We start from the raw sequence: 11779 nt of genomic DNA, 5'->3' as shown, positions 1-11779 counted from the left end.
TTCTGCTGAAGTGACAGTGACAGACCCAGATAACACACATTAAATGCGAGCTAATGGCATGCCAGTGGTCTCCGCAGAACTTGAGTGGACAATACAGGACATCCTTTTGTTTTGAAAAATTCGGGAAGAAATTTCAGTCTCAGCATCTATTATTTGTGTTACTGTACTTGTTAAATGCTGTAGACCCAGAGCCAGAATCTTAACATACTGGACAAAGCACAGATACTGGAGAAACCCACTTAGGAGATAACAGTGGGAGAGCAGAGACAATTCATGAGCAATATGGGCCAAGAGCCAGGCAGAAATCAGAGCAGACGAAATTGTCAAGGTTCCTCATTTTGCTTCATTTTGTTTAGGAAGGCTGGGAGGTCATGGGGAGGAGGGGATGGTGCTGAATACCATCTCTAGGAAGGAGTATGAGAATGGAAGAGAATTAAACATCACTGACCTCCAGAGGCAGAATGGAAGAAAGTATAAGGATGCCCTTTTCAAATCTGACTGCACAGGTAACACAATCTATGGCAGATGTCATCAATCCTCTTTTAGTCAAGGGAGAAACGACATATTGAGTGGGAGCATCCACATCACAGGGGGCTCAAAAGTGTGCCTAATGTAATTAGAGGCAGGAGGTACATGAAAGGAGCCAGAGATGATCAAATATGGGAGAAGAACCTCTGCAGCATCATCTCAGGACAGGTGGGACAGCATGGTGCTCAGGCCAGAGATGACACTGCTGACTTGAGAGCTGGGCAGATGAGTCCCAGTGAAGAATCTTGAGCTACATGGGCAGGACAGATTATACCTTAGAGGTGTTATACAGAGAAGATCTGCAACAGCTAGAGACAGTTATGAGAACCCACAGTCAGAGATGAAGAGGGAAGCAAGACAAGAAGTCAATAATTAGGAATGGAAATTAAGAGTGAAATGGCCAGAAGATATTGTTTAGAAGTAAGAAAACAGAAACCAGACCACTGATTGGGAAGTTGGTTCTCTTGGCTAAGCAATACTGCTTCAACACCACATGGAGCCATGCACTGTCTGTCACACAGGTATTTTAGGTCATTTGGTGTCAACAGCTCTGAGGTCCAGGCCACACAGCATCAAGCAGTTTTTTCCTCCTTGAGGATCAGATACTTCAAAAACAATAATCAGCAGCTCACCCCTGTTATCTCCAGTCACACCATGGTCTTTTCTCCCTGGAGTCATTCAGAGTTCTCCCAAAGCCCAGACTTTCATTACTTTGTGCAGAGCCAAGGCACGGAAAGCACCCTTTAGGGACCACCATGCAGAGACATGGCCAAGCAGCTGTAAGGGGAAGGTCACCTGGCCTAGCCAAGGACTGGTGTTACCCTATGATGTTTCCAAAGTAAGCCAAAACCCAAATGACCTGTCTGTCCCTGAGTGGTCAAGCTTTTTTGCATGATGGGGAGGATAATACCATCAAGGTGCCAATCACAGAAAAGCTTTGCAGGAAGACCAGGCTCATACTGAATAAGTTCCTGGGAATAAAAACTTCCTCAAGAGCAGAGAGGACAGACAGATGCCCAGGCAGTGAGGCTCAGAGATCCCCTCCCTGTGCTCCAAGCCACGCTGCTATTCCCCACATCATTAATGACCAGGAAAACAGGCCATAAACATAAGCATTTAACCTGCCCCTACATTGATACGTGACAATGACAATAGCCAGCATATTGCTGCTACTGGGCACCGCCAAGGTGAGGAAACATGGAATACCCTTCTTGGGCTCCCCTGCAGAACACCCTGCACACCCAGTGGAGCAAGAGCGCGCCCCGCTCACCATCCACCCCTGAATGTGCGATCCCCCCCTCACCTCCCGGCAATGCCAACAACACTGCCCCATCACCCTGCAGCTCTGCCAACATTAGCACTGTTTCAAAGGTAATCAAAAAGCTTTATTCTTTGCTGAGGCTTGCTGCATATTAATGAAGTCTGTCCATCCTGGTTTGGCAAATCATAACACAGTTACCTCACATAGCAGATACAGGTTTTTATCATCTTTTCATAACAATTAAAAGTGAAACTATCACAGAACAAGTCTCCTCTGCTCGGCTCCCATGCATCCCCTGTCCACAAACCTCCCTCAGGAACAGCCCAGCAACTCACTGCTCAGTCAGAATTATTGTCCCCCACACTTCTTCAGCTTGGTTCCACACTTACTCTTTGACAGGGCTTATGCACCAATAAAGCTCTCAGACACCACCTTACCAGCTTGCAAGTCTTTGCTGACCACTCCAGGTCAACCTACAGCTGTAGGCCACTTTTCATTAGCCCTCATCCTTGCAGCTTCTCCTCCCCCAGGCACATTTCTGAGCCCTCTGCCCACATGGCACCCATTGGTCCTGCAGCCAGTGCAGCACCAAGACCTCACTGGCCACCCCAGGGACTCTCCCCCACAGGCCAGTTCGCTCCCCCAATCCCACCAGGCAGCTCAGGCCCACCTGGGCATAATGAGCAGCTCCTGATCGACAGCTGCAGCACTGCAGAAGCCCCTGTATTCAGCAGAGCCAAGCTGCCCATCCTTCATTTTACACAGCTGTTTCTGCTAAACACAGAGCTCCTCCACCACCCAGCCCCACGAGCCATGCCTCTACAGTCCTCTTCACCCTTTGTTCTCACTATTTCTTTAGAAATTGTCTTCCACTTGGTATTTGAGCAGTTTCTGCTCCAGCCTTCTTTCTCCACCCTTGCTCCTTGAAACCAGCTTTAGCTGCGGATGTTACCTGCCACTGGGCATCCGGGGGGAGAAGACAGTGAGTAAGTCCTGTGGGTGAAGGTGTCTTGGTTTACGTCCTGCTTCCTCAGCCCAAGTGGGGCAGCCGCTGGGCCTGTCATTTCATTACTGACTTGCTATTTCTGCACCACAAAATCTGCTAAAAATTCAAAGGTTAGGCTATCTGCACTTCCGAAGTCTTAATAGCAGCCAAATAAAAACAAACAAACAAATGTCGATAAGAAATGCAGGTTTAATCTACACTGTAGATGCCCAGTGTTGACCAATACATTAGTTAAGCCAGGCTGTGCATTCTTCCTTTGATCTCATTCCAGTCAGGTACCAGCCTCACCTCCAGGACTTTCCCCATTCCCGCCCCACTCAGGCTGTGATGCACCCTGTATGTAAGGGCACTTCTACACCCCAGGTTACCTGCAGGATTCCCCCATTTTCACCCACAGGACTGTGCCTGCTCCTAAAATCCCTGGAGGATCTTAGACAAGCTCCATCCTTTTTTGCAATTGCCTTTTTAAACTTAATTTTCCCATTCATACAACAGGAACCTATTCTAGAATAACATCAGTACCACCTTTATTAAGTGGCAAAAGTATTCCAAGAAAACTGAAGTCAAGCACCTGTAAGATGAAAAATACAGAACCTGACTCAAGGTCAGGAAGTGCAAGCCTGTGCAATGTTCAAGCCCCTGCAGGCACACATTACTTTTGAGCCCTTAACTGTATAAACACACGGCATTCACCTGGCAGGACACTTGCCTTACTCAGTTTTTTTTACCTACTTAACATGCCATCCACACTGTGCACGAAATACAGAACTACTCGCCTCAAGTGTTGTCTCTGGTGCTCTTGTTCTAGGCCCTTCACCAACATTAACTTCATATCCTTTTGGTTAGCCCACAGTATGGTCCAATTTCTCCAAGTAAATAAACTACCGAGATTAAGATAAAAATATTCAGAAACATCCACTAAAATCAACATCTTGCTTGCTGATTGTTAAACCTGGCACATCCTGATCAGCTTTATGTTCTGTCAACATAAAGCAAAAACACATGAAAAAAAAGGGGACAAGAAATAAGAGAACTACATCAAACCTCTACATGAACCATCTAAGATTTCCATACATCATAACTGCATAATGTGAGATCATTATGTGCAGTAAATGTTTGCTATAATCTCCCAACACAAGACTAGCCACAAAGAGTCATGGAGGAACACTTCACTGGCACCAGGAGACACGCATCACACTTCCAGCTATGTGATCTGGATGGAAACAGACTGCAGAACCTTCATGTCAAAGTCACGAGCTTCTGCCCCCTCCTGTTTGCTCCCACTTATTCTTGCCACTGAAATTTCTCTTCCATCTTTTGCCATGGAGCTTTCCTCAGACGTAGCTGCCATCAGCCTGGCTGCTGGGCTCTGCCACCTGCAGCTGCATCTCCGGTGACCTATTCAGCCAGGGAAAACTGGTCCCACAAAGTTAAGTATTTGGCAGTTAAGTGACTAAGAACAGATCCGTCCAGTGGAAGCACAAGAAAATCGTAACCACAGACAGCATCACCAGTTTTGCCTGCAACACTGTGTTCATTTTTCAGCAGTTACATAAAAGAAAAGACTACAAATGAAAATATGCTAATTTGTAGTTTAACTGGAACATTAAGCTATTTCCACATTGCATTTTCAAAATAACTAATTCATTAACCTCAACTAAGAAAATGTTTTTATTTTGTGCAAAGATTACTTGTGCATGTGCACTTCAGAGGTGGACAATGGAAAAAATCAGAGCAAAGAAAAATGTTCATGCAAGGACACAAAATATTTGTGTACTTTACATTCATATTTGAGCTTCTTTTTGAAAGACCTTTCCAATGCAGACAGCTTTTGCTCATAAAGTGTTTTGTGGCTTGGCATAAAAAAAGGCCTGGATCAGGAGGCTCCTTACAGTACATGTCAATTCCTTACAAGCCAGCTCATTTCAAACATTTTCCTTTCAAACAGTATGCCTTGCTACCTACAGCAATGTTACAAGATTAAAAAGCATAGAAGCCCTTCAGCCTGGCTAAAATTGAAGTTCTGTACATCCTGGGCAGAAAAGAACATGCTGCTCATGGCAAGAGCCACCAATAACACCAGCAAGTACAAATGGCAAACACAGAAAGTTACTGCTAACAATTCTACTATATAATGTCCCCTTGTATTACATTCAAACTGTGTGTGTTCACACGTATGCCAAATGACTCAAAGCTCTATTGTTTTTCATCTGTCCGTGATGCAGACACTTGAGCTCAGATAGGATTCTCCAGAACTTGCTAAAGACGGTTCCCTTCAGCAGTCTTGCAACAGGAAGCAATGGGAAATGAAAGATGCAAAGGTTAGAATAGTACACAGTGCCCAGACATCAAGCTACCACACAGAAGGAATAGGAATCGAAAGGAAGCCACTGTACCAAAGCCACCATTCTAGAATAAGCAGGATCAAAACTGCACATCACATACTGCTGTTGGCTATACTAAGAGATTGGAGGAAAAGCTACATCACCTTCCTTGACCCAAGTGTGAGAACACTAAAGCAACAATGGATATTGTCTGGCTTCAGAGGCCAAGAGATCTCTGTTGGTACCTGATACACAGAGAGCCATTTCAGAATCTATAGGCTCAGAAGATGGTGACTCAATAGCAATATTGCTATATTAATATTAATTGCTATTTAATATTAAATAGCACACAGTCATTTTGATAATCTAGCAAAATGCAATAGCTCTGGCCACCACAGTGCTCCAAGATATTCTTTCAAGTATTTGGATTGTCTTGCATTAGTTCTCAAGCCTGACTGCTTCCTGGCAGAGTGGAAAGGAGTTTGCTTCCCTTTCCTTCTCAAGCAGAAACTCTGCAATGCCTTGCTTAGCGCCACCAGAATCAGTTATCTCCCCACATTGCCTAAGGGGAACTGAAGTTCTCTCACACCAACCCAGGCCCCACGACCCTGACGTGCAGATGCTTCTCTGGACCATCAGCAATCCTACCAGTTGTCAAAATACTTCCACTTCAAAGCTGTATCTTTGACGCAGAGAGGATAGGAAAGTAAATTAGCATTTACCCTGCAAGTATGGAACATCGTTTCTCTACAACAATCGTGCTACTGCCAGGGGAATAAATAACTGCATACTAAAAAGGATGTCATAGATGTATAGAGAATGAAGCCTAAATAGCAAGCATGTTCTCAGGTATCTGTGTAGGGATTTAATAAACACATGCCACTACAGACCCTGGAAGACCTCACATCTCCATCAGATGACCAGATCCGCACAAGAGAGTGCGATGGACACAGGCTTTGGCAGGTGCTGAATTCAGGAACAGAGCAGTACACTCCACTGCCCAACTGCTCTAAAGTATTGATTTTTCTTTAGTCTGTCCGGAGGTCCTTCCTAGATAGAAACACCCTAAGAGATAGACCCCAGAAGTTACTTACAAGTCTGTGAGGAAGAGCAAATGCAGAAGAAAGTTTTCAATACACACCTGTGCTTCACACAGAGAGACTGCCTCGCAAATCGCAGACAGTGCTGGGTTAGCAAATGCATTGCCAGCTATGCCTAGAGAAGGCTGAAGAGAGATCCAGGGTATAAAATAAGCCTCATTCAGTTTGCAATAATGCTCATTGATGACTAACAGCAGGAGGAAAGCTGAGCAGCTAGGCAGCACATTCATCACCTTAAAGAACCAATAATTCTTGGTGCACAACAGCAATAATCCTTAACCAGACTAAAAGCTCTCTGCAGCTGAGTAAACTGCCTCAGCCACCGCCTAGCAGCAAACAGAAAACAGGGAAAAACAAGCACATCCTTCACTAAACTCTCCTTCTAGTTTATAGTAGCCAGAGGTTTAAATATTTACTGAAGAACAGGTATTCTTTAAAGAACTACTAAAGTTGAAGTCCTCATGACAAATAAAGAATGTTTTTTCCCCTCACAGGCAACTGCATAGCAGAACAAAAATGCATTCCTTCACACTAACATTTCTCAAAGACTGGGATAACATGGAAAAACAAATCTATTTCAGAATCTTGATTGGGTCCAATATGCATTAATGGTCAACTGTACTGTAATTGACACTCTTTTCAGGAATGGTAACTAGTTTTGCTTACCAGTTAAGAGAGAAAAAGTCCCTGTACAATCCAGTGAGGAAGGCCTCTGGTGATTCCAGATGCAGCAATGGAGCCCCACTGCCCTACCATAAACAGAGATGCCCTCCATCCCACCAGCAGAGGATACATCCCTCATCACCAATAGATCGGAAACTCATTGCTCTTCCTCCCTTTTGAAGGATGAAAAGGGGAACCAGGAAGATACAGTTCTCTGCCACTAAAGAAAGGATGAGGAAGAGAAATGGCAGTGACTGCAAAACATAGAGCACTGCCATGTCTGCCTGCAGCCACCAGTGAATGCTGTCACTCAAATCAAGCTCTTTCAGCCCAGCACTGACAAACTATCTTCATCAGATATTTTTTAACATCCAAAGCTTGCAAGAACTTAATAAGGGAATGCAAGCTTAGTCCAACAACTTCTTAAGCTTTAAGGCTAAAGAACACCTTGCTGGTGTTCATTGTGCTCAACCAGAAAAACAAGAAAGGAAGTATCCTGGGAACGGATCATGGCTCACGTACGACCGAGGAGAAAGGCCAACCAACTAGTAAAATCGCTCTGGGAGAAAAACAAAGTTGAAGATGGAAAATGTTGTAGTCACATGCTAGACTTTGTTCTATTTCACACGCACTGAGCAAAAGGGAGACACACAGCATAAAGCAAGCTTTCATACATTTTTATGGAAGTAAAACATGAAAACCAAACTTTGTTTCAAGTGACAATTCCCAGTGGCTACAGTGTTTCTTAAGGTTGCAAAAGCTCTACTTAGCTTTACCATAAGTAAATATAACACAGCGCAATCCAATTCCTCTGTGGAAACACCAAAGCTTCCCCACTTCCATATCACGATGAAGGGCAAACTAAGTAGCAGAGCAGGCAGATAACCATTTCAGCTAAGGGCTGTGCAGATGTCTGACACATCTTTCAACTAGCAGAACAGATGACTGTAAAGGATGAGAACTCAGTTCACCAGTATCAGCTGGTTAAGGCTACACATCCCCACAACATCAAATCACCATATCAAACACACCAGACTTCAGAAATGCAAACAGTGTAGTAGAAGGACAGAGTAATTACATTGTGTGTACACAGCCAGGATGGGCAACACAGCAGACAGAAGAGAAGCTGCCACACATTTACAGAGGAGAAGTTACAAAGGCTGTAAAGGTGTTTCATTCTACAAAGCAAAGCCACTGCTCAGTTCCTGTCACCTCCTTTGCTCACAGCTCATCATAGCCACTGCTTTTGTGACCAGCTTCAGGATACAAAATAGGGAAACAAGTACCAACCATTGTTTCTGCTTTCTCTAATTTTCCCAATTAGAACCTGTGTATTTCCCAAGTCTATACACTTTGTGTAACACAATTCCTCTATAATTATAGTATCTTCCCAAACTGTTAATTACAGAGGAAACACTTGTCACTAAACTGAATAAAGAGGTGGAAAAAAGTCTGTGTCTCAGAGAAATACCAAGGCAAAAAAGTTTTCACTTACTAATACAAATAGCATATTCACATACCACTAATTAGGACAGGCAGAAGACCCTGTCACTAGGACGTGAAAACTAAAAAGGGAATAAACCACACCAAGGTGTCAAAGTTAGTAAAAATAAACTGCAGCAAAGGGGAAGGAGAAAGGTGTGTAAGGCATACAGGTAGGAAAGATTTCAGTACTGACATAGCAACTTGCTCTTTAAAAAAACATTTTTATCCCCTTAAATTTATACCAGAAAATGGCATTTTTCAATACATTGTGCAAAATTAACTGCATCAACAGTTGCATGCCTATTCCAAGACAAAACCTGATCTCTTGAATACCAATCCCCATTAAAAAACAAACAAGCAAAAAAACCACAACCAGCACAAACCCACACACCACCTTCGGCCCAAAACTGACAGATGCCACCTTATAAAACATGGTTTTTCCTAAAGAAGTTAAATATGGACAAAATCTCAGCTTTGTAAGTATTTTTGCTTTAGAGTTCTAAATAGCGAATTATTTACTATGAGAAACAGTACAATTAAAAAATATCTTGAAGGCAGAATGTCTATATATAAATTACATTACAAATTCATGTGACAACACCAAGAGCAGTTCCACTTATGGATTAATGCTACATAGTCTGTACAACCCTGTAGAAAATATTAAAAGAACTTAATTGAACCAAATAAAACTACAAATAATACTGTTTTTAAAACCTGTGATCATAAATAAAAAGTTTGACACAAAGTAAGAAAACAGGTGCTTATTGCATAGATATACTGCTGCTGCTGTAAAAGCAAGATGTGGTGATGCAAATATTTTTACCTCACTCTGAAATGCAGTCACTGCTGCCAGTGTACGTTTGATATAAATGCAAACAAAACTTACCAGATTTAAAAACAATACCCTCGATGCTATGCACTGAGACAATACTCTGTGAATCAGTTTATTTTCCACGTTGTGGACAAATCCAGTCAGTGTAATTATTTTTCTGCATGTGATTAGTAGAATCAAAGTGCATATTTTCCCACAAGAAATGTGTTGACTGTGAGAATCCTGGGTCTTGCAATACCCTATAAAGCTTTCAATTTAAAGGTTAGTTCTGGAAATTTGGAACTGTAACATCAGGGTCTTTTGCCATTAATAACAATGACTACACTACAAATGGCTAAAGAGCAGTTATGGGTGGAAGAAGTAGAACAATACAACAGCTCAATTAAAGAAGAGTTTTAGTGCACTTTGCTCATTTTAGCCAACATGCTACATTGATTGCCCTTTTTGCATACAAAGTGGACTCAAGGGTTTCCATTGTAAGAAATAAATTACTTGGCAAGCAAAACACTGTGTCAAGCTGCCCTTTTTTTCTTTATAGACTTGGACATTTTAAGACAGAAGCTTTGCAAGACATTACACAATTCTTTGTTTTTATTATTAAATGAGAAAGTCTGATTTGTTACATTTTCACATTGCTAGTCAGAAATGCTTCAGTGACGAAGAAAGTCAATGCTGGGTCAACTCAAGTCCTCATTCTACCACATTCGTTTACAAAGAAATCATAGCAATGTTCAACACACCCAACACAACATTCCTTGGTTTCTTCAGAGAAAAGTCCCATCATTCTTCCTCTAGTGTGTATGTTACTACATATATTAGAATTTTTTTTTTGGACAATAGATCCCCAAATTTTCATGAGATCAAAACAGGCTTCTACAGATGTTACGGAAGTCTTCACACATCATCATCATCTGACGTATCAGTGCTGCTTGTCTCAGAATCCTCATTCTCCAGAGCAGGTTTGAAAGTGCTGTTTTTCCACGGGCTAAACTTAAAATCACAAATGAGGCCATTTTTCAAAATGCCATTTTTCCGAAGGCCATTTTTCTGTAACTGAAATGAGAAAACAGGATGTATTTAGAGAAAGAAAAAGCTAAACACAACAATCTGTTGCTACATTAGATCTGAAAAACTACTTTTTCCTATATACACACAAAGTAAAACTCTCCTGAGAGCCTTCACTTCTGGGTCAGCCACCTCCATCCAAGCCCCTCCAACAGTCAACAGGAGCCCACCCTCTTCTCACCCACATCCTCAGATACCTTGCCCCAGTGACCCCTCCTCCCACACGGTCTCTCCTGTGATGCAGTCCCTTGGTTCCACAGTGCTTCGAAAACACCTAGGCAAGGTCTGCAATAACGAGGGAGTCTAAAAGAGGAGCAGGGAGGAATGGGTATCCCAATCTGTCTACCTGCTACAGCTGGAAAGTCAATGACACTGGTGAGAAAGGAAACAACTGATTCTACAAGAAAGGAATTACTGCATTTCCGCATGTAGCGCAGAAGACGCGCAATAAGCCAAGCATTTAAGAGCTGAATATTCCAAACACTCTAATTAATATATGTGTGGCTAGACTTGTGGAAATATCCAATGTTCAGATTTAACAATGCACAAGATTCTCCCTTCCAGATCCTTCTCACTGACCTTATCAGGTATATAAAACACTCCTAACGTAAAAAAAAAAAAATCAAGTCTAGATTGCCTTATTGCCTTTTCTGACTTTGTTACTAGTGAATTAAATGTCTTTCCATTTCCAAAAGAGAAAATTCAGATTTTGTAGAATCAAGGAACCTGCATAAAAACCTTGAAAGAATATTTCCTTTCCTCAGGCTAAGCTGCAGAAGTGGAAAGCCTGTGCCATTCTCCTACCAGAAACGCTGAAACTACTCAGAAGCACCAGAAGCACTCCCTTACCTTGATACTTTGAGAATAGACCTTACCTACAATAAGCATTGGTCCCCTTTCTTTTTGATGCAACCCTTCTTCCAAAAGCATAATACTGAAATGGTACTGAAATGGCAACATCCCTGACCATCAGAATTACTGTCCCTTACCACCAAAAATACTGCAGATCCTCCTCAGTGGCACGCATTTAGGGTAGCCAATTACAAGTTGATAATGAACATTAACTTGCCATTACCTGTTCACTAATGACTCGGAACTCCCTCATCTCATCCTCTGTTAGTGGAGCACAGGTTTCATCATTTTCACTGTCTTCCTGCCAGCCCATCTCCTTTAACAACCTTTAAATTAAAAATGACATCATTAAGGAATTTGTTATGCACACTCAAACATCTCAAGCTCTGCCTGCATATATGTGTAAAGATCTGTAACAAATGGATTAATCAGTCTATATTTTTTAAACAAACTCTTACATAAAAGTAGGTTAAAAGCCTTACAAAAAGTTGTATAAAGCATAGAAGTTGCAAAGCTCTTAGGTCCTTTACAGATGACCCTGTTTTACCACTACATGTTGTAATAATGGTACCTCCAAAGAACACTGGGTCAGGTGGAAAAGTAGGGTATGTATTTCCTTTGCGTAACTGTTCTGGTGGAGCAGCAGTGTACCCTCTTAAAACA

The 11779-nt window shown here is 42.2% G+C and overlaps 1 protein-coding gene across 6 annotated transcripts in view; it reads right to left on the bottom strand.

Moving 5' to 3' along the window:
- Nucleotides 1–9761: 9761 nt before the first annotated feature.
- The window catches only part of GPBP1 (GC-rich promoter binding protein 1), a 33076-nt gene continuing 31058 nt past the window's right edge, over nucleotides 9762–11779 (bottom strand). For all 6 annotated transcript variants that reach the window (XM_065045247.1, XM_065045243.1, XM_065045246.1 and 3 more), the window contains 2 exons: nucleotides 11340–11442; nucleotides 9762–10252 (listed from right to left, as the gene is read on the bottom strand). In XM_065045247.1, coding sequence (XP_064901319.1) covers nucleotides 10094–10252; nucleotides 11340–11442 — 262 coding nt within the window. In that variant the 3' untranslated portion in view covers nucleotides 9762–10093. The remainder of the gene's footprint in view (nucleotides 10253–11339; nucleotides 11443–11779) is intronic.

The sequence above is a fragment of the Columba livia genome, chromosome Z (genome assembly GCF_036013475.1).
Source record: "Columba livia isolate bColLiv1 breed racing homer chromosome Z, bColLiv1.pat.W.v2, whole genome shotgun sequence".
Taxonomy (NCBI): domain Eukaryota; kingdom Metazoa; phylum Chordata; class Aves; order Columbiformes; family Columbidae; genus Columba; species Columba livia.
The sequence above is the reverse complement of the archived record's forward strand: the minus strand, read 5'-3'. Positions and strand labels throughout refer to the sequence as shown.